Here is a 21,172-nt window from a genome sequence, read left to right on the forward strand (position 1 = left end):
CTTGGCATTTAACACCACTTCCCAAGCCTTAAACTCCCCATTTATTACACATAGGTAAGCCCCAGGTGGCACTAAGGGCAGGGTGCTGTGTAAGTAAAAGGCAGGATATGTTCTTTTAAGTTTTACATACCTGGTAGTGACAAACAGCAAAAATATTTTTTACTACTGTGAGGCCTACTGCTCTCATAGTCTAGTGTTGGGAATTACGTAAAACCCTTTTAAGCTGTAATTCCTGATTAGAAAGGAGTAGCCAAATCATGTTTCATATCTTTGGAATGATAATAATAAATCCTCTTTTGAGGTTAAGCTGGATTTGACATTACTATTTTGGAAATGCCACATTTAGAAAGTGAACATTTCTCTGCTCTAAACCTTGGTCTATGTGCCTGCAGTCTGTCTCCAATACGCATCTGGGCTGGATGACAGTTACACTTTGTGCATTACTTTTAGACACTGACAAATACATAAAGATGAGTCTCATCTGCATTCTGAGCACTCATCTGCATTCATCTGCATTCTGATTAAGCCTGGGCGGTGAACTTTGCTCCGTTCGCGGAGTTTGCGAGTTTTCTGCATTCTGCATTCCGCGGAGCTTGCGGAGTGCAGAAAACTCCGCTTTGCAATGTGCAGCGGGGTTTTTTCCCCGCTCGCGATCGCGAACGGTAAGTTCGCGATCATGAACAGTAAGTTCGCGAGCGTGAGCTGCCGCTCGGGTAGAATTTCTACCCGAGCGGCAGGAATCCCAGCACAAACTGCAGTTCGCACTGCACTGCGTCACCCTGTGGAACTTCGCAGAGGTTTTTTTGTAACTTCACGAAGTTCCGCATAGCAAAACTCTGCGAACTACCCCCAGGCCTAATACTGATTGCACTTCCTGGGCAGGGAGGAATTGGAGGGGCTGACACACTTCAAAGGTAGTGTTGTGTCCACATGCAAAGCACTGTTCCTCTCCCCCCCCTCCCAATTAGCCTGGCAGAAAGGAATGGATTGAAATGGATCCGTGTACAGTTCAAGGAACTCCTTGGAATTAATCTCTTCCATCAAAGACACTTTTGGGTATGAGTACTGGAGCTCTAACCCTACCAAATCAGTATACTGATGGACCTAAGAAGAACTCTGCTGGAGTAAAGACTGGTGTGCTGTGAGGAATGCCACCTTGCCTTGACCGGCTACGCTGAGGAACTGCTTCTCTGCTTTGCTGAGCTGCCCTGCTGATCTTTGCCCTGCTGAGGACAAGAATTAAACTCATCTCATTTGAACCCAGAATGACTCCAACGGCTTGCCTCCTGTTTTCTGAAGTCTCATGGACACAAAAGACTTCCTGCAATCCTGCTGATGCTGCTGCCATTTGTGAGTCTTAACCTTGCCTGAGGTACCCCCTCGAGTTCTAGGCCTAAGAAGTGGGTTCTACAGCTGATTTCTGCAAAAACCGATGCTTTGCCCCAACTGCTTGCGAAATTTTGACACATCGCCCTTCAAAGCCAATGCAGAGGCTGCTCGATGACACCGGATCCACAGACTGCATGGCTCGTCAGGGACGCTCTTTGTGGCTCGACGGCAATGCATGGCATTCACTTCAACGGAGCTCGACGACGACGCGCAATCCCCTTTGCATGGCTTGATGATTATGCAGTAGCCTCTCGATGTCCACACTTGCTGCAGTCAAGGTATTTCTTCAGCAGGACCTGTCTAGGTCCTGTAGCCGTCCTGCCTTCCTTCGAGGTGGACCTGAACTTTTAGATTTGTAACATTCCCTCGTGACCTCAAGTAACCTTTTTATCGCTAGTAACTTCTAAGCATTATTTTTGCATTAATTCTTTGCAAAATTCATATCTAATGATTGGATGTTTGTCAATTTGATGTTGTTTTACTCAGCTAAATATTTTCAATATATGACTATACAGTGGGAGTTGATATTGTGGAAATCATACTGGCGTAGGTCGTATTAATACCTCAATACATTAGGGAAATGTAATAGCATCTGTGTTTAATTTTTTTATGTTTCTCTTGCAGGGTTTCCCTGGTTCTTCTGGAGAGAGAGGACCCCCTGGAGCTCCGGTTTGTTTTGTCTTTTTTGAGAACTTTACTATCTTTGATTCAGGTTATAAACTGATGCAAAAATACAATTCTACATCATTGTTTAATAACAAATCAGCCCCTTTATCAACTCTAATATTATTAAATAACCATTATTTTCATTTAAAGTGAAAACAATTAGGATATGATGGGATATAAAAGAAAAAAAAAAATTCAAACATAGTTCATGCATATGACCCACTAATGTTTATCCACAAATCATTTCATTGGGTTTTTTCAGCTAGTAATATCTGATTTTTCACTTCAGTATTTCATATTATTATTATCTATTGCATTCTTACTTATAGCTTAATTATAGAGCAAAATGATAATTTTACATCGATCCCCAATGTACTTGCCGTCATATGCAGTATGGTTCCTCTAGAACATGTGGACACCGGCTTTATCCCAGTTCTATCCCTGTGGCGCAGCCTGATGATCATGACTACTGATATTCCCTACGATTTTTCTCAGTTTAGGAGTAGTAAAGTTAGGACTCCTAACTTTAGGACTCCTAAACTGAGAAAAATCCTAACTTTAAGACTTTCTGTATTCACAGAAGGCATTTAGGAGTCCTAAAGTTACGACTCCTAACTTCTGTGAATACCGAAATGAGTAAGTGCCTTCTGTGAATACCAAAATGAGTAAGTGCCTTCTGTGAATACCAAAATGGTAGTGGGTTTAGGAATTTGTCTTAAGTTAGTTATGTGAATCAGGCACAAAGATAGTACAAACTAAATATGTACTTGAACGCCAAAACTAAAATGGCAGATCTTCTAGTGTAGGCTTATGGTTGCCTGCTTAATTCTGAAATCTATAAAAGTTGAGGTTTTCATGACTTCCAAAAGGGCAATTTTCGAATGAGGGCAACCACAGACAACACTGTGGGCCAGTAGAGAAAGTCACACAGTTGCTTTCCTTTATAAGGCCATCAAATCCTCAAAGTCACAATGCACTTCAAACATGCAGTGAACCCAATAAAGAAAGAATATGCACATAAAATATTACTAGCTGTTCCCAGAATGTGGTGCCACTTACAGTACCTCAGATAATCCGAGGAGTCTAAATGGGAGAAGAACACAGCGGATTGAGAATACAATGTATCATAGACCAACCCTAAACAAAAAGGGGCATATTTACAAAGAAGTGATGAAGCGTGGCGTTAGCCTTCTTGGCTTAATGCAGCGCTCCGTCACTTCTGGAACGCAGGGCTGCACCGTATGTGTGCTGCTTCGTGCAGCACACATAGAAGTGGCAACTTGTCATTTTTAAAATTATTATATTTGTGCAGGAAGGGACACCTTTCTGCACATAAACAATCATACAGGGCGTTTTGCTTTTTCTGTGTGTGCTGCACAACACAGCACACATAGAAACGTCAAAAAACGAGCAGAAATAAAGCATTTCTCCTCATTTTGCCATGTTAAGACCAGGTTTTCCCATTGCCTGCCCCTTTCACACTAAGTATAGCGTGAAAGGGCGCCTTATTCAGAAGGTGGCGTTAAGCCATGTTAAGTGCCTTAACCCTGCCTTGTGAATAACGCAAATTCCCTATCGCCACAAGGACGTTACAAAAAGTGAAGTTCCTGTGGTGATAGGGCCTTGTAAATATGCCCCACAGTTTCCTCATGCTTTCACAAACCAGTGAGGTATTTACTAGACAGAAGAGATGTCAGCCATCACCTTGCTCCTACTTATGCCTGGGGGGAAGCTCTCATATCAACTAATAAATAGCCAGGCTGGACCAATACTCAGTCCAAATAAGATCTTCTAACCAGTGACAATAGAATTTTTTTCCTTTTTGTTATACTCTTAGTCGCACTTGGGAGTCCAGTTGCAATGGGATTTTAGCCATATGTCCTCTGTCTGGCCAGAATGTCAAATAAGTACAAATCCGTAAAGGCCCCCCCCCCCTCCACCCCCCCAGAACACAATTGTCCTCTGAATGAGGGCACAGATCTGTTAATCACACCACCAATATGCATGTACCAGTAGACTCTGGGGTCTTCGCAGGTCTAGGAGAGCTCGTAGACCTTCACATTCGCCTCTCAGATACATTTTAATGCCAGACCTATCATGTCTGTAAATGTCCCAACGACACAGTCAGGGAGACCATCCAATGCCACCTTAATAAGTATACCCACAGAACCAGGACATTGCAGACCTTGCAATTTATCACAGGCGTCATACCCCTCCTGAACTTCAGTCATCAGTTGCATTTCTCAGGAATGATGATATCTTCTTCAATCCCTTATTTCTGGTCACCTGGCTTATTGCCTCCTGTTTATCTTCCATCACCAAAAGTCTGTCTGTTAGCCCCCCATCTTTTCCTCAATGCTGTGCTCGGTGGCCTCAGTCGTGTTTTGTATCTCTCGCAAATAACACAGAGAGCATTTATTGATTTGAGAAGAGTATTCTTCCCACTCTGTAACTCTGGCCCTCTGTAGGTTCAATGGTTGAATTCCTCCAAGTTGGCCATTGAACCAGCATAGCAAAATGTAAAGAAGTCCTTCTTCCCTTTTTTCTACCTGCCATGGATGCAGCGGAGATTTTAAGATGCATTCAGTTAAAGATTTTAATAGGCAGGGCATCAACAGATCCAGAAGACAGAGACAGAGAGAGCGAGTCAGACCTGCATGTGGGTACTTGCTCACTGTGATGTTGATTAAAAGGTGTGTGATCTCTCCCTCTTACTTGTACACCTGTGTGCTGGAAGGGTAAAGTCCGAAACAGGTAAGGCCACTCTCAAAATATGGTCTGGTAATTACCAGCGACTGCTTAAGATGGCTGTAGGCCAGGGTGGATTTGCCCATTGCAGTCCAGAGAGTTCCTAAGAGGTTTAATCAAAGGTCACATTTTTCCATTTCAAGACAAACAACAAATCTAATTTATGTCAGTTGTCTCTGAGTTTAACTACCTTAATAGGGGTGTCCAAAGGACTTTCTTCCTCTTTGTCTGGATTTCTCTCAGGTCTAATTTAGATATCGAGATAAGGGAGGCCAACCAGTCTGAGCGTAATGGAGGCAAGCATTCAACCCATCTTTGACAAATTTCTCTTCTGGCTAGTATTATGGCATAGAAGAGGAAGGCTCTAGCCGGGCCAATAACTTCATTTGGGATTCCAAAAATTATCGTAGAGAGGCTTACCTCAACTTGGTGACCAAGGATGACCGAAATTGTATCACCAACCTTACCCCAAAATTCAAGTATAGTCGGACACTCCTGGAACATGTGGATGTCTGATGCACTCTCCCAGCCACATTTCAGGCATTTTACAGGGGATCCCTTCGACATCCCTGACAGCCTTTGAGGCGTAAGGTAAGCCCTGTGAATTGAAAATAGGTGATTCCTTCTTAGCCAGGCCAGCTTTACTGTGCGAAACAGGGTGCAGTAAGATGTCTGCCAAAGTTGATCCCATGGCTCTCCCAGCAGACAGGCGCCTACAATTCTTCAGCAAGTTTAAAATCCCCATCTATCGCCTCTTCAATTTTCCAATTCCAAGTGGAAACCTCTTTTCTCCCCCTAGGTTTCTTCACCAACTCTTCCTTCAATACGTTTCCTGTACCCACCGGGGATTTCAAGCTTTGGACCCAGCTTTGGAGATGAATGTAATTACATTTCGAAAGAGGCCCTTTCACGCAGTCATAGAGCGCTTGCCAGGGTAAAAGGGTGCCTTCCTGTGCTAGTTCTCCCCAAACACTGGCACCTGCCTCCCTAAGTGGCTGCGCTAATGTATCCCTTAGGCAAGCCAGTGTTCTGCCAGAATCCCAGAGAGGGCCAAGATTACTAAAGTAGCTAAGGACCGTCAATCGTCTGATGGTTGCTCAAATTCTGACCATAGCCTGAAGTATCTTTAGTCTTATCTTTTTAAAAACATTAGCTACAGGGTTGGGGGGGGTCTCAACTTAGCCTCAGGAATTAGCTAACCTCACCATTTAATCCACCACTTACTCCCTGTGCCTTGGTGGTTCACAGTGGAGCTATGCTGGATAAATGCTCCTCACCGCTATGATTTGATCGTATACCTATAGCCACTTCCACCTTTCACAAAGAGAAGTGCCTGGAATAGGGCCACCAGCCTCAGCTCTGATGTGGGCAGGACTCCGGTGCCTGACAGGCAAGAGATCCACTGGGCTTAATTGAATGAATGAATGAATGAAGGAAAACTTATAACGCGCAACTAAGCCCAAAGGCATCAATTCACTGCCATCAAGCTCAGTTCACATCCCCCCTAGGGTGTGGCAACTTCCCAGTGATATCAGCCAATAAGAGTAGACACTCCAGCCCCAAAGAGAGGGCAGACCGGTGGCCAAATAATTCCAGACTGAGGTCCTTCAGGGCTCCGAATGGAGGCACCTCATTAACATAACTTAACATGTGTATTTGTAAAGCGTCCGTTCACCCACAAGGGTATCTTGGCGCTGAACAACATTTATTGTTACCCAACTCAATGGTACTCATTTTATAGATCTCAGAAGGATGAAAGGCTCAGTAGACCCACCGGGATTTGAACCTATGACCGTGAGGTCGAACCCTAGTCCCTACAGTTGGCGCATTAGTCCACGGAGCAACCAGACCCGACTAAATTACACTTTAAGGGATTTTTTGCGCTCATTTTTCCGCCATGAGCATAGTTTTCCTGCTTGAGAAAGCACTTCTGCACCTGTTAAAATATAACATTTCAATACCATATGTGACTCTAAAACACACATCCCCTCTCTTATTCGGAGGACATTTCTACAAAAGTTCAGACCTAATGGATGTTTTATTAATATCACAGGCCGCACTTCTCACACACTACTATGCTCCCTTTTCCCACTCTTAAGCCTCACCTACTTCTACAGAATGCCCACCGAACTATGTAGGTGGACATCTGGTTGGTAAGCGGGATCTTTGTGTTGTTCCCTACGCGTAACTCATTCATCGTTTCATCTTCTCCACTGGGTGACCATCTCTGGTGACTTCTTGAACTCCAGTCTCCTCAACCTGTGTAGCCTCAATTGCATCAGAGGTTCAATAGGTGCCATAAATGTGTTTGTTTGAATGCACAAGTCTTTTTTAAACAAAAAAGTGCATGCACCACCTTCCTTTGCTGTACTCATGGTAACGTGTGTTCCTGTCCCTAGGGACCGGCCTCGGTTCTGAATCCAGCGGACCTGAGCCATCTGGTCAAGGTAAGTTGTGATAGGAAGGCACACGGTTGTTGAACCTCTGTATCTTAAATATTGTCTTGGCCATTTATTGTGTCATTGAAACTGCTTTAGAACAATCCACTCACTAGGAATAGGTCAGAAAACATCTGGGCAAATGCAATTCAGTTACATTTAGTAAAGCTAACTTGATTGGTTTATGATGGGCCACTGTAGATGTGGTGAAAGATTTCTAATTGTGCATTTCACACTTGGTAAAGTGGCCCAAGTCTTCTAAGCTGCACTAGTGCAGCAAGGATGCAACTGGCCCTAATGCTAACAAGGAAAATGGGCTCCCTGACCGGCTCATGCATATTCAAGGCCACTATGGCCAGCGTACTGTGTGGTCCCAGGGCCCAGTGCCGCTGCACCTTTTGCACTAACCATAGCTAAGTCCATGTGTATGAGGCCACATGCCTGGCATTGGCAGTTTATTGGTAGAAATTGCGCATGTGACAGAGGTGCCTACAATCAGGCCAATGGGGGAGAAATGAGTCGCCCTGTTTTCTTCCTGGGATGATAACAGTGCTGCAGCGATTATTCAATTAAAGCCCTATAAATATGGCATGAGTTCTGTACATTCTGTGAATATCGAGAAGCTTTAATGTAGATCTATAGATGTTCTTGTGATACATTTTTGTGGGTAAACGGCCTTAACAATGCGGGCTGAGCCACATGTGCTTTTTCGTGCAAGCTGAACCCCACTTGCCTTAACCACACACATGTCTTAACCAAGCATATGCGCAGTTAAGGCAGTGCGTGGTCTAGATGCGCAGATGGGCGGACACAGGAAGAGGAAGGATCGGGGGAGGGAGCTCTGGGGCGCGGTCTGGTAAGAGGGGATGGGGCTGGGTTTTGGATTGCGAGGGTAGTTTTTTGGGGTGGGGTTATATTTAGGGCTCGGAGCAGGGGTTTTAGGATTTGTTTTCAGGGCTCTGGGTTGTTTTAGGACTTGGGGGTCGGGTTATTTTTAGGGCTCAGGGGGGTTTGTGGATGATTTAAGGCTGGGGGGGTAGGTTTTGTTTTTAGGGCTTGGGGGCCGAGATGTTTTTAGGGCTCAGGGGTTGGGGTTGTTTTAGGGCTCAGGGCTTGGGGACTGTGGTGTGATCTTTACCACACATACATATCCTTTACCAGTGCCCTTACCACTAAATTGAGTGCTAAAGGCATGCATTGTAAAGGTATCCGTGGTAAAGGAATGCGTTTTTCAGACGCATTTGTTGTTCATGCGGCGTTGTAGAGGCACGCGTGTTTAGCAATGCGTGCCTCTGTCATACAGTCATTTTTAGGTCTCGCCTGACCCAGCGCATGCGCTGGTCTGGCGAGACTTATTGAGAGGGCTCCAAAAAGTGCTACCAGGCCAGCCTAGACCTACAGTGCATGTGCGCGTGCGCTGCTTTTACTGCGATTACTTTCACTTTCACGGCCGCTTTGATGTTTGATCGCATTGCGATCACTTTCACTTTCGCTGCCGCACGTCCGCTTGGCATAGCCAATAGGTCTCGCTTTTGCGACCTTATAAGTGTTTAGTTATGCAACTGTTGCATGGCTAAACACTTATAAGGTCCCAAAGGCGAGACCTATTGGCTATGCCAATGCTTGGTTTGGAGTACAAGTGGGTCTGGGCTAAACTGATTGGTTAGGCTTTGATTTTAGTTCTATTGCAGCTTTTCAGCTCGGAACAGCACAGCAGCTCTAAGCTGACCTTAAAACAGTAGTGGTAAGTCAGTGCACTTATTTATACTTAGAAAAAGGACGACAACGTGGTGCTGACTGAGCAACAAAGAGTGAGCTAGAAGCCCTCTCCTTCAGCATCGTCAGTGTGAGGGACAGCGCACCGACCGTCGTGCACATACGGCTTGTGCTGTGACCTTTTGCGTGTCATAAATCAAGTTTCTAACAGTTGTTGACATGTCAAATGTTTGCTGACAATATTTGTCCTGAAAGCACACCTCCCATCGGTTCCAGTTTATGAACAAAGAGCTGAGTTCAAAGTCACAAAGGCTGGGTTTCAATGTATTCCTTCCCTGCCGCTAAAACCACCTTTTGGTGAGCAGGAATGTGCCCTTTGTGAGTGCAGGGAGGTGAAGGAATGTGTTGCCAGGTCACACAAATAAACATTGTGGCAAGATCTACAGAACTATTTCAGTTTTAGTCGTTTTTGTATGTCTAATTCAGCTATATTTTTGAATTAAGTATGTGCCTTTTCACAAACGCTGTCAGCTTTTTTTACTGGCTGTTTGTTGAAACACCACATACGGACACACATTTGTAAAATTTTACTTTTCATTTTTGCATGAATTTTCCTTTTGCATAAAAGTACTTTGTAGTACTAATTTTAGAAGAAAAGGAGCGTGTAAAAGTCCATCCTTGATTCACCTTTCCAAAATTCATAGAATAATACTGTTCATTCCTTACTTCAGTCCATTAATAAAATAATCACTTGGGTGTCTTGTGTTTCTTAATGGATCCAATTTTTTTTTATTATAATCAATGCTTTTCATCAAAATCAGTCAACGCAGCCCAGCCAACGCTTTTCGTCCCTACAGACATCATCAGGGATCAATATCACGATTCAGTCAGAAGACTCCGTTAATTTCTCTGTTGTGTCTATCAAGGTGCAGCACAATTCACATAAATGTTTCATGATGATAATTAATGAATGAACAGTATTATTCTTTGAATTTTGGAAAGACAAATCAAGGATGGACTTTTACACGCTCCTTTTCTTCTAACATTGGATTTTACATGAACGTGGCCCTGGGGCAGTCTGACCACTTAAAGCTGAGCGTGAGAGTATGCTAACGGAATATTACACCAGTATGTATGGATGTATGTATGTATGGGATTTATAAAGTGCTGGAATCACCCCCGAAGGGGTATCTCCGGGCTTCCAAAGGAGAGGGCACAGGACAAGCACAGATCAGTCCCGGAATACTTCCGTCTTCAGGAGTTTCCTGAATCGAGAAAGACTGGGGCATTTGCGAAAGGCCTCCGGCAAGGTGTTCCAATATTTCGGGGCAAGGTATGCAACAGTTTTGCCACCTGTTCATGTTTTCCTGTAGCGGGGGACCACAAGCAGCCCTTTACCTTTGGATCTAAGTCGTCGGGTCAGGCAGTAAACTTTAAACTTGTCCGCCAGGTAGCTAGGACTCATGCCATTAAGGGCTTTATGGGTGAGGCAGCATAGCTCGAATTTAACCCTCTTGCAGATGGGAAGCCAATGAAGCTGTTTTAGCAACGGCCCGAGGCGGCTTTTTGAGAGCCAGGCGAGCTGCAACATTCTGTACAGTCTGTAGTCTGCCCAGAAGGGCTTCATTAGCTGATGCCAACAGAGCATTACAATAATCCAGACCACCGATGATCAAAGCCTGAATCAAAGTTCTTCGCACAGAAAGGGGCAGCCACTGGAACACTCTGCGCAAAAGACTCAGGGTATGATAGCAGGTCCCTGAGGTGGTCATGATTTAATCCCTCATAGACAACGAGACATCCAGACAGACCCCTAGATTTTTTGCTACAGAAGAAGGGGACGGGGCGGGGCCCAACACAGCAGGCCACCACTAAAGGGACCAGGATGCTTGAGCCGAGCCCAACAGCAAGATTTCGGTCTTGGCCGCATTCAGTTGGAGAAAGTTTTCCGTCATCCAGGCTGATATGGCTATCATGCCCTTAGTAAAATCCTGTTCAACTAACTCTTTGTCCTTATCAAAGGACAGGATTAGTTGCGTACCATCAGCGTAGGAAAATGGAGTAAAACCGTACTCCTAATGATCTTGGCCAGGGGGGCACATAGACATTAAACAGGGTAGGACTTAAAAAAGAGCCCTGGCGGCACCCCCTTAGTAAGCTTTAAGGTTTGGGAGTGGAAAGGGCCCAGATTAATCGTCTGGGTGTGCTGATCTACAAAGCTAGCGAGCCATTTAAGTGCCTGTCCCTGAAAACTGGCCTCTCTCAGTTGATAAATCAATTCCTGATGAAAGAAAGTGTCGAAGGCTGCTGTCAGATTCAGTAACACCAGCATGGAAGGAGAGAATGATCTGACCATATCACTGGGCAAGGGGGGATCAGAAAATATGAAGGGTGAATTCCTGAGTATGATGTCCAGGCTATGACCTGCCGAATGTGTAGGGCCTGTATTGATCTTCGCAAGGCCCAGGGAGGCCATATCGGCCCAAATATTTGCAGCCTCTGTATTCTCACTTTCTTCACTATGAATATTAAAGTCCCCTAGTAACAAGAAATGTTTGGAGGTGATAGTGTGAGGGGCAATTTGCTCCATAATTTTTAAATTAAAATTTTTATGTGGCCCTGGGGGCGATAAATAAGAGTACCCTTTAGACTATCCTGCGGGGTCAGGTCAATTTTAAATATACAAATTTCCATCGCATTGTCCGAGACAGAGTCAATGACTGCAACTTTCAGCACATCTTTGTATATTATGGCAACACCACCTCCCACTTTTCCTTCTCTGTCAAGTCTAAGAATCTGATAATTCTCAGGAAGGGTAAGGGCAATATCAGGTAGTGAGGTGGGTTTAAGCCAGGTCTCCGTTAGGAAGCCTAAATCTTGGGAATCAGAACCCATTCCAAGAGCACGTTCGGTTTGTGGTAGGGGGTCTTACTTGACTGTGAGAAAACACACTCACCCCTGCCAGTCTATCACAGCTGGTGTTGCCGCCCGCGTATCTGGGGGGATACAAATATCGTCACAGCTGTAAAAATGGCAGTGCAAACAGGCAAAGGGACCTTCAAGATTAACAAACTTAGAGGCTAGTGGGCATGGTGTCATATGGTTTTTCACCTGAAAAAGTTGTGAGGCCGTATAGGAATGCCTGGAATCAGTAGCTGGGGCCAAACGGGTAGGGGTCCTGGTTCATAGCGATGGCCTAGTGCGGACAGGCGCAGACGGGCTGGCCGTCAGCACCATCAGCTGCTTAAATGAGGGATGTAAGGAGAGCCGTGTTAAGAACTAGAGCGTCACCTCTCAAGAATGGCCGTCAGAAAATGGCCACAAGCGGAAGTGCACTAGACCGTAACCGGTCCTCCCTCCACTCAAACAGCCGGATATGCTGCGGTGGAATGGGGAGGAGTGGGCTAAAAATACAGGTAACCGTCACCCAAACACACCGATAACGCTAAAGTTAAAAAACACTATAGGTCCTAATCAAGCGGTAAGGCCACGTTTTAAACTAAAATCAATTGTGCACGTCAGCGTTATGCAAATAATCACGGGAGGTCCCCCACAACAGAGTTCTACCCCCAAAAATACACGGGTACCTTCTCTATCTCGGGTGCGTCAGCGCCATCATCAATGCACCCTTGTTCTTAGTCCACACTTCCAGTTGCAGAATTTTTACTTTGTAGTACTTTCTCTGCACTTACAACAGCCCTTATGACTGAAGCATCTGTGTGGGAAATGCATCTCCAAATGTGTGCAAAATCTAGCTGGGTTACAAGTTGGGGTTGTTTATCGCGATGCCTCATGGGTCTCCTCTGAAGCCCATTGGTTATAATTAAGCACAAACCTATGTGTGTATAGCGTATGCATGAGCGTTTACACCATGCATGTGTTTATATATTGCAGGACTTTTCAATCAAGTGTGAGCTACACATTAACAGGTTAAAACATTTTCTAGGAAGATGCCAGCTGAGAAATGCTGAGTTTTTAAATTAAAGTTTTATCTGGATCCTGCATGTTTGGCTCAGGACAAAGCTGAGTTTAATGTATCTAGCTTCCTGGTGGAGTGGCTGATTTCTTTTGGTATTTGTCTAGGTACAGCTGTCCTGCTTATTTGCTAACATTTTTATATAATGGAGAGAGGAGCGTGCCTGGAAGAAGCCACGCCTTTGTGTGGTGGTGAGATCCGGGATTTACCTGGTTCGGACATTCAAGTCAAGTCATAAAACTTTATTCGCTTTGTCAAGCAAATCATAAAATCACACATGTAACAATTCATCCAGTAAGATAAAACAAGAATAAAAGTGCATAATATAATTAAAATATACAAAATCATTAACACGTCGCTGAATCAAATGGAAGAAACAAAAGGTGGAGGCAGGTAGATAATGGAAACAAAATAGCGACCCAAGTTAAATCTGAACCCACAGTCATTTCTCACTGCATATTCATTGTAGTGCACTCATTTAGCCATGCCGTTTTCGTATTTTGAGCACACCTTTAGTAAAATTTAAAACAGCGACACAGGTATCAGAAGAGTCAAGTGAATGTCAATAACTGAAGCCTTCTCTATACGAGCAAGGACGGTAAGGCCTCAGTATCGGAAGCAAAAATGTATATATCATATTTTTATACAATGCACAAAGCAGGACAAACTGCAAAGCGGATTATTTTGCAGAGTTTCCACCAGGACTAGGTGGGAGGTCATCAGACCAGCCGCCTTGATTGGGGAAGGCTACAAGAAAGTGCACTGTGCCCAAACGAAATCTCGTTAAGTAAAATCTGTTGTTCAACTCCAGAGGAAAAGATAGATAGCATTGCATCTGCTTTGCAAGAGGACTGCCATTGTCAATACCCGGAGAGCTTTGCTGATTCGTGGGCTGCTTGTGGCGTGTAATACTTACGCTTGTGTAATATGCTTGAGTAATACCAGGACTTAATTAAGAATTTTGCTTGAGATGGCATTTTTGAAGGATCGTTAAAAGAGTCTATTAGACCCAATTCGCTAAATGCACATTTCAGGAAACCAGACCAAGGAATCCTGTCAGCATTGGGCACAGAGAGACAGTCTATAATAATGGATCCGGAAAATTCTTACTCCGGTGTACAGAAGATTTTCACCCATAATAGCAAGGGCGCAAGACCAATGTGATCCTCTATGCACCCCCAACCCAGTTCCGAATGACATAAAGAGGTCAATGCACTCTTGGGGACCATAAAGACCTTTTTGATAAATGTGTTCTCCACTAATTAGAGCTTACATTGAATACCCCAGCACACGTAAATTTCAACTGAAAGTTTAAGAAGTAATCACATGTAAGGCACAATAAGTCAATCAATTTCTTTCTGTTCCTTTCTTTCTTTTTTAATTGGTCTTCACGTTCTCAGTTAATATGCAGTTCCCTAGCCAACACGTGTTTCGTCGCCTGAGTAAAGTTGTGCATGCGACTCGATCACGGCTGAACAGAATCGGTATATGTAGATTTGAAGTGAGGCGATAATTCCAAGCCACACTACTTCTGTGGCGTGAGGGGAAATCCCAGTAGGGACTGTAAGGCCGGTTTCCAGTAAGTTTTCTTTAATTTGCAGATAGAATCCAAATCTGTAAGAAGTGCAAGACCGAGCCGCCGATACGCGTACTCCTCTCCTCACGCCGGACTCCAATATCACTCGCATAGGCGATGAAACACGTGTTGGCTTGGGAACTGCATATTAACTGAGAATGTGAAGACCAATTAAAAACGAAAGAAAGAAAGAAACAGAAAGAAATGGATTGACTTATTGTGCCTTACATGTGATTACTTCTTAAACTTTCAGTTGAAATTTACGTGTGCTGGGGTATTCAATGTATGATTTTTTGTTGCATTTGAGAGGCGGGTGGTTCTCTCTAACCTTTAAGCACCGTCATAATTAAGGATACTATTCAGAATACCTGGTGAAATTACCTACAGGCGCCTTTAACCTATTATCTATACCACCACATCTAGTATCACTAATTAGAGCATGCCACAGTTAGTAAAACCCCACACTCCAGCCCCATAGGTAGCAATCGAGAAGTATTTAGCTTCATGTGTGGTAATTTCATTGACAAGCTTCTGGCCCAGTTTTGCGGAAAAGCGAAACACTGCCTCCATGGTTCTAGTCATTTGAGGTTCCCTTAGAGTCCCATGATAACTGGATATTAAATAGAATCCCTAGGTAAGAGAAATTTTGGACTTTCTCAGTTTGATTACACTGGACAGCATAAGACTTCGACTTTGTGGACTTAGGGTCACACACCATAACGTAAGACTTTTTGTGGTTCACTTTTAAATCCAAAGATGACAAAGTCTACAAAGGCGTCTAGGGATCTCTTGAGGCTCATAGCCGTCCTTGCAAGAAGGACAGTGTCATTTGCATAAAGTAATGTTGTGAGAAGGTTTTGGCGATCTTTGGGCAGTCTAAACCCTTTTGCAGAAGGTCGGCTTCTAGGCCATTTGTGTAAACAAGAAATACGAAGGGGGCTAAAATACAGCCCCGACGGAGCCCTCCATCGAGACAATTGAGTTTGTTCTCTCACCATCATTACCATAATGTATTTTGACCATAGTGTAAAGTGAAGCCTGCCCAGCAGAACAACTAGGGGTTCCTCCACCCCCATCTCTTTCATCATGCTCCACAATCTGTCACAATTGATGGTATTGAATGCGCTGGATAAGTCCATGAAGGCCATATATAAAGAGCACTTGATGGACTGTATTTACTGACAATCAGTGACAGATTTAAGCACAGACCATTACGCCCATTCCCCGTCAAAGGCCATACTGTGTTCTGGAGAGGACATTATTTGCAGAAGCCCACTCTTCTAACCCAAGACTTTTGCTGTTGCATCGATTAGGGATGTTGGCCTATAGCAGGGCTGGTCATTCCTATCCTCTTTCTTAAAGATAGGGACCACAGTAGCATCTTTGGCAGGCAGAGGACCTATGTTAGAGGCTCTACAAATATTTATTAGAAGGGGATGTTGCCTTGTGAGAGTGGCAACTTGGATGAAGAGCAGTTGCCTAAATCTTAACTCGGCTAAAACAGAACTGCTCCCTCTCAATCTGGTCTAGTGCATGGTGGCCATCGCAATTTGGCCCGCCGCTCACTCCGGTGTAGGAGGTCAGGAACCTGTAGTCAAATTCGAGTCAAATTCGATAAGGAGCTGTGTTCTGCTTCATAGGTGATGGCAGTTACAAGGGTTTGTTTTGCTGTTTTAAAAAGCCTTAAAAAAACTTCTGAGGCTAGTTCTTGACCTCACAAGGAAAACCATTGTTCATCCATTAATCACCGCGCATTTGAATGATACTAAAGTCTTATACCTGGGTCTTCCTGACTATCTCTTTGGCCATTGCTGCTGATGCAGAATGCTTCTGCTAGGCTCTCGTTAGGTATTCCCAGACAGGACTCTGTCTCAGAACACCTGAGACACTTACACTGGCTTACAGGGTGACTACGGATTCCATGTAAATGACCTCCTATTGCCTTCAGAGCAGTCCATAACTTTATTTGGGGAATAGAATTCGAGCATATACAAGATATCTCATATCCGCTAGTCAGTCATTACTAGTAGTCCTGACAGTATGATAGGCTCATCTTGTGGGCCGGTCTTTTTCCTTTAGGACCCCTGGGCTCTGGAACGGCCTAACCCTTAAAATTCATATATATCCCATGAACTGATCCATAAAAAACAAGTGAAAACCTGTTTGTTCTAGTCATGGTAATTTGCCTTGTTTCTTCCTTCTTGACAGCATATGTAGCACTGGTATGACTCTTAGACAGCTATGTGCTCTACAAATTATTCATTAATTCATTTGTTCGTTCATTCATTTGTTCATTCATTCATTCATGTGCAGCAATAACCATATACACAGGGCCTGGTTAACACAGCCATTGAGAACCTAAATTGAATTGCACAGATGGCTTGTTTTATGTGGTAAGTTGAAGCTGTATATTCACAAAATATAAAATATCATCATAAATGGGGTGTAACTGCACATTTTACACAATGACGATGTTAGATTGTGCATGAGTAAATGTGCTTGTAGTGGTGTTTCGAATGCACGGCCCCACTGTACATTGGAGTGCAGATATTCTCATTTCAAAAGCACACAATAGTTTATCTGTATCCTATCCAGACTGGGAATTGTAGAACTATTAGTGGAGATCTGTCAACACGGTTTGCCCAAAAAACCTCTGTGGAGAAAAAAGAAGAACAATGTTAGCAAGTGTACTACTGCAAATGCACTTTTTTCTTCTGAATCAGACTGTCAGTGTCGTAGAAAATGAACACTGCGAAAAGTACCTAGATATCTTGTATTCACCAACCCTCCTGTACCCTTCCGTTTCAGGACATGTGCAAAGACTGCCCTCCCGGACCACCCGGCCTTCCTGGTATGCCAGGCTTCAAGGGCGATAAAGGTCACCAGGGACCTGCTGGGAAAGATGGAGCTGATGGGAAGAAGGTGAGAGATATGTCAAGATCAACTGAAACAATGGACATCTTGTTCTTTATCTGTCAGGTGTAAATTCCCTGTGCTGGCTATTGTTCTCTCTATCTATTTTACTCCTTTAAATATGCACTGGGTACACAAGCAGTGGTGTCTAATAACGTAGCCCTGCATTTACCATCATGGAATACCTTGTGAGAATCATTTAAATAATATTTGAACATTAAAATATTGGGAGCTCTATTGAAAGCATTAGAGTGTTCCGGGCTTCTGATTGTCCGGTAGAAGCCCAGAGTTCCGACATCCAATGTTGTCCTTCACAGATGTTGCTGTGAACAAAGGCCTAACAGAGCCGAGGGGATTCTTCATGAGGCTTTTGTTTTATTTGTTATAACATTCTGCCCTCTAGTGGCGGAATGTTCTAATAGTCTTATAGTCCTCCGTAGGTGGGCTTTACTGGCACTAAAGTCCCCCACCCCCTTCAAAGGCCCGAGCGAAAGAGGGCCTCTAATGGTCGGTATAGCCCGCTACATCAGGCAATAAGGCTATATAAATCAGATTGCCGTCTCCATATTTCATTATTTCATATTGTGGTGCCTGTTCAGGGTTCTTGTGTACAGGCAAAAAACACTAGTACTAGTAAGACTTGCTCATCCTTGTCATAGGAATTATGGTCAATAGTCTACTCTGTTTCAATCTGTCAGTGGAGAGGATGTGTATAAAGTTGTCTTTGTCCTCACAGATGTAGTGGAATGTGGACATTTGGCTAAGCCTTTCACTGTGACAAGAAAATCTGTAGCCACGCCCAATGTAAAGGCAACTTGTCTAGGCATAATACCAATACCACACGACTGGACCACGCGACGGGAGCACATTGACGCCGATCACAAATTGCGAATGGTTAACACCTATAACCTCTCGAGACAGACAACATAAGTTGGATACCCAACCTATAGGGACATCAATATTAAGAATAAATATCCTTGGAAATATATAAGGAGGTTTTTCTGGGAGGGAGTGACTTCTCTCGTGCACTCTCTTGATGAATATAAAGAAAGACTCACCACATTATACTTGCCCTGAAGAAGTCCTTAGGGCGGAAACTTGTTGGCTACGGTCGTTTTTCAGAAGATTTCGAATAAAGAGAATTGAAACAAGACCTGCTGAATGGATTTGAAATTTTGTTTCACCTAATATTAAGTTTGATGGACATTGATTGGAGTGCTGGATCATATTGTAATGTTAAGAGTTGTAGGATATTGTTTCCTAGGAGGCTTAGGGGTATTGAGCCTCAGATCCCTAAAACCATGGGAGCAAGATTAACTATAATCCAATTGCATGATAGGTGCAGTCACTATTGCCCCATACCCTGCCTTTCTTTTTGTTTATATGATACCAATACCACACGTTCACCCTACACATCTCCGAATAGGCACTTGGTTCTCCATGTGAAGTGTCACATGCCCAGTGTCTTGACCATGGACCCAATGACTTTTTCCTTTCAGTTAGACCATGACCTCATAGTATTCAACACATTTCTTCTCTCAGTCACATTTTATATACATTTGCTGACTTTTTTTCATGTTTGTGAGGAAAGTTGCCTGTATTTGCTGCTGCGAAAAGATGTGCAATGCGTGGTGTGCTACCATAGCTGTCAACTTTTCGAACTTAATTTAAAAAACATATATTTATAGTTTATACACGCCCTATAAACCTCATTCGAGCACAATGGTTGAATAGTTCCAGAACAAAAATTGGATGCAGCAAGATGTAGCTAGTCTGGAGGAGTCGTAAATTGTGAAGATCCAATAAATTTAACATACTGAATAAAATGTAAATCATTATGTGCAAGACTGCCCTTCCTTTCCTGAAGTGTGATTAAATAATGCAACTCTGAGGCACGTGCAGCTACTGCAAATATAATATTGTAATGCAACAGGAAGCTTGTTTTTGAATACGCAGAGTTAATACGCCTAATACTAATTAACCTACAGTAAATGGATGCTAATTTCACCGTAACTTTTTATTTTCAGGGTGAAAATGGACTCAGAGGCCTTCCTGGTCCGCAAGGTCTGGATGGAATGAAGGTGACTTATTTATTCATGTTGTCAACACTTTCCAACTAATACGTGGTTTGATCCTTTTCATGGATGGCTATCAGTATTTTAGGGGAAAGCTTACTCAATGCACTGTATCACACAATTAACACTGCTCTCAAGGTAGAACTTATGTGAGCCATTGTGACTAATTCTCAAGGATATCCATCATAGTCCCTCACCAGTGGTCTTTTGTTCGACCTTGTATTCACCTTGAGTTTGCTCTTGATAAATGCTCGGAACAAATATTAAAGTACATTGGCAATAATCTCTTAGTATGACTAAACTGCACATGCACCCCCCCCCCAAACAAAACAGCAAAGGCTGCTTTCTGAATGATGAACAGTGCCCTCCACTGGAAAACCTCTCTCTACAAGGCCAACCACTTTAAAACTGTGTTTAAGTATGATGGCACAATGACAGGCACCCACATGCCTATAGGAAGACAAAGGCATTTAGAGGTCCACCAAATGATGCAATCATGTGAGGACAGCTCATCGAGTTCACAGTTGCAGGGTGAATCTGGAAAGTATGTGCAGGTATGGCTAAAAACTTGCATTCACTCATATATTGTTATGCAGAGAAAACAGCAGGCCCTCTGCTGTCCAAAGGCACATTTATGGGCACTTCGCCACCACTACTCATATTCATGCTGTCATGGAATTGCAGCGCGATACCAAAGGGGATGATGGATGGAGCGTTTGAGCAAATCAAACACTCCCCCCCCCAGTCAACTGATCTGGGTTTAATCCATCATCATTCTCCAGCTCATTCCACCACCCCAGTTCAGACATGGCCATATGCAAATCAGTCTGACCCCATGCCTCATGGGAACAGTCCAGCCCGAACTGCCAAGCCATGTCTTCCCTGGACCGGAAACAAGCATCCTGGGACCGGTTTCGGGTTCATAACACTCATCACCCAGGCTATCTTGAATCTAGGTGCAAAGTGAGCAAAGGACCCACGTCTGGGCATACCCTGCCAATTTAGGGCAAACAAAGCGATACCAAAGGGGATGATGGACGGTGCGTTTGAGTAAATCAAACACTCATCCCCAGTCAACTGATCTGGGTTTAATCCATCATCATTCTCCAGCTCACTCCACCACCCCAGTTCAGACATGGCCATATGCAAATCAGTCTGACCCCATGCCTCATGGGACCAGTCCAGCCCGAACTGCCAAGCCATGTCTTCCCTGGACCGGAAACAAGCATCCTGGGAGCGGCTTCGGGTTCATGGAATTGTAGGGCTGGCTTTTGGGCGGTGCGATCTGTGCAGCTGCACCTGGCGCTGAGTTTGTCGGGTGCTGTGGCTAGAAATAACTTACTGGTTCAAAAGCACCTGCTGCACATTTCCTTGTGGGTCTAGCAGTTTTCTGATAACAATAAAAATGTCAAGATAACTCTGGTGATTAATAGTCGTGCTGGAGAGAGATCGAGTTTTGTTGAGTGGCACTTTTGACTCATCATAAAGTAGCTTAGAGTGTTAATAAGCCGGCTGCAAAGAATGTGTAGCTCATGGCTCACAAATCAGTATTTTATGTGGATAGCTCATGGGTTACTGCTTTTGTCACAGAGATCCTTTTGTTACTTGCAATTCATAAGTTAACAATCCTAATATTGCACAGTGACCTATGAACTGTCATCAAAGAGCTACATGC

At 43.8% G+C, this 21,172-nt stretch overlaps 1 protein-coding gene across 1 annotated transcript in view; it reads left to right on the plus strand.

Annotated features, from left to right (window-relative positions):
* COL22A1 (collagen type XXII alpha 1 chain) overlaps positions 1-21,172 on the plus strand; it is a 1,010,593-nt gene that overhangs the window by 881,059 nt on the left and 108,362 nt on the right. The window contains exons 44-47 of the mRNA XM_085604869.1: positions 2,014-2,058; positions 7,203-7,250; positions 17,318-17,431; positions 19,450-19,503. Of these exons, the coding sequence (XP_085460995.1) occupies positions 2,014-2,058; positions 7,203-7,250; positions 17,318-17,431; positions 19,450-19,503 (261 nt within the window). The remainder of the gene's footprint in view (positions 1-2,013; positions 2,059-7,202; positions 7,251-17,317; positions 17,432-19,449; positions 19,504-21,172) is intronic.

Source organism: Triturus cristatus, chromosome 5_1 (assembly GCF_964204655.1).
Source record: "Triturus cristatus chromosome 5_1, aTriCri1.1, whole genome shotgun sequence".
NCBI classification, from domain to species: Eukaryota; Metazoa; Chordata; class Amphibia; order Caudata; family Salamandridae; genus Triturus; species Triturus cristatus.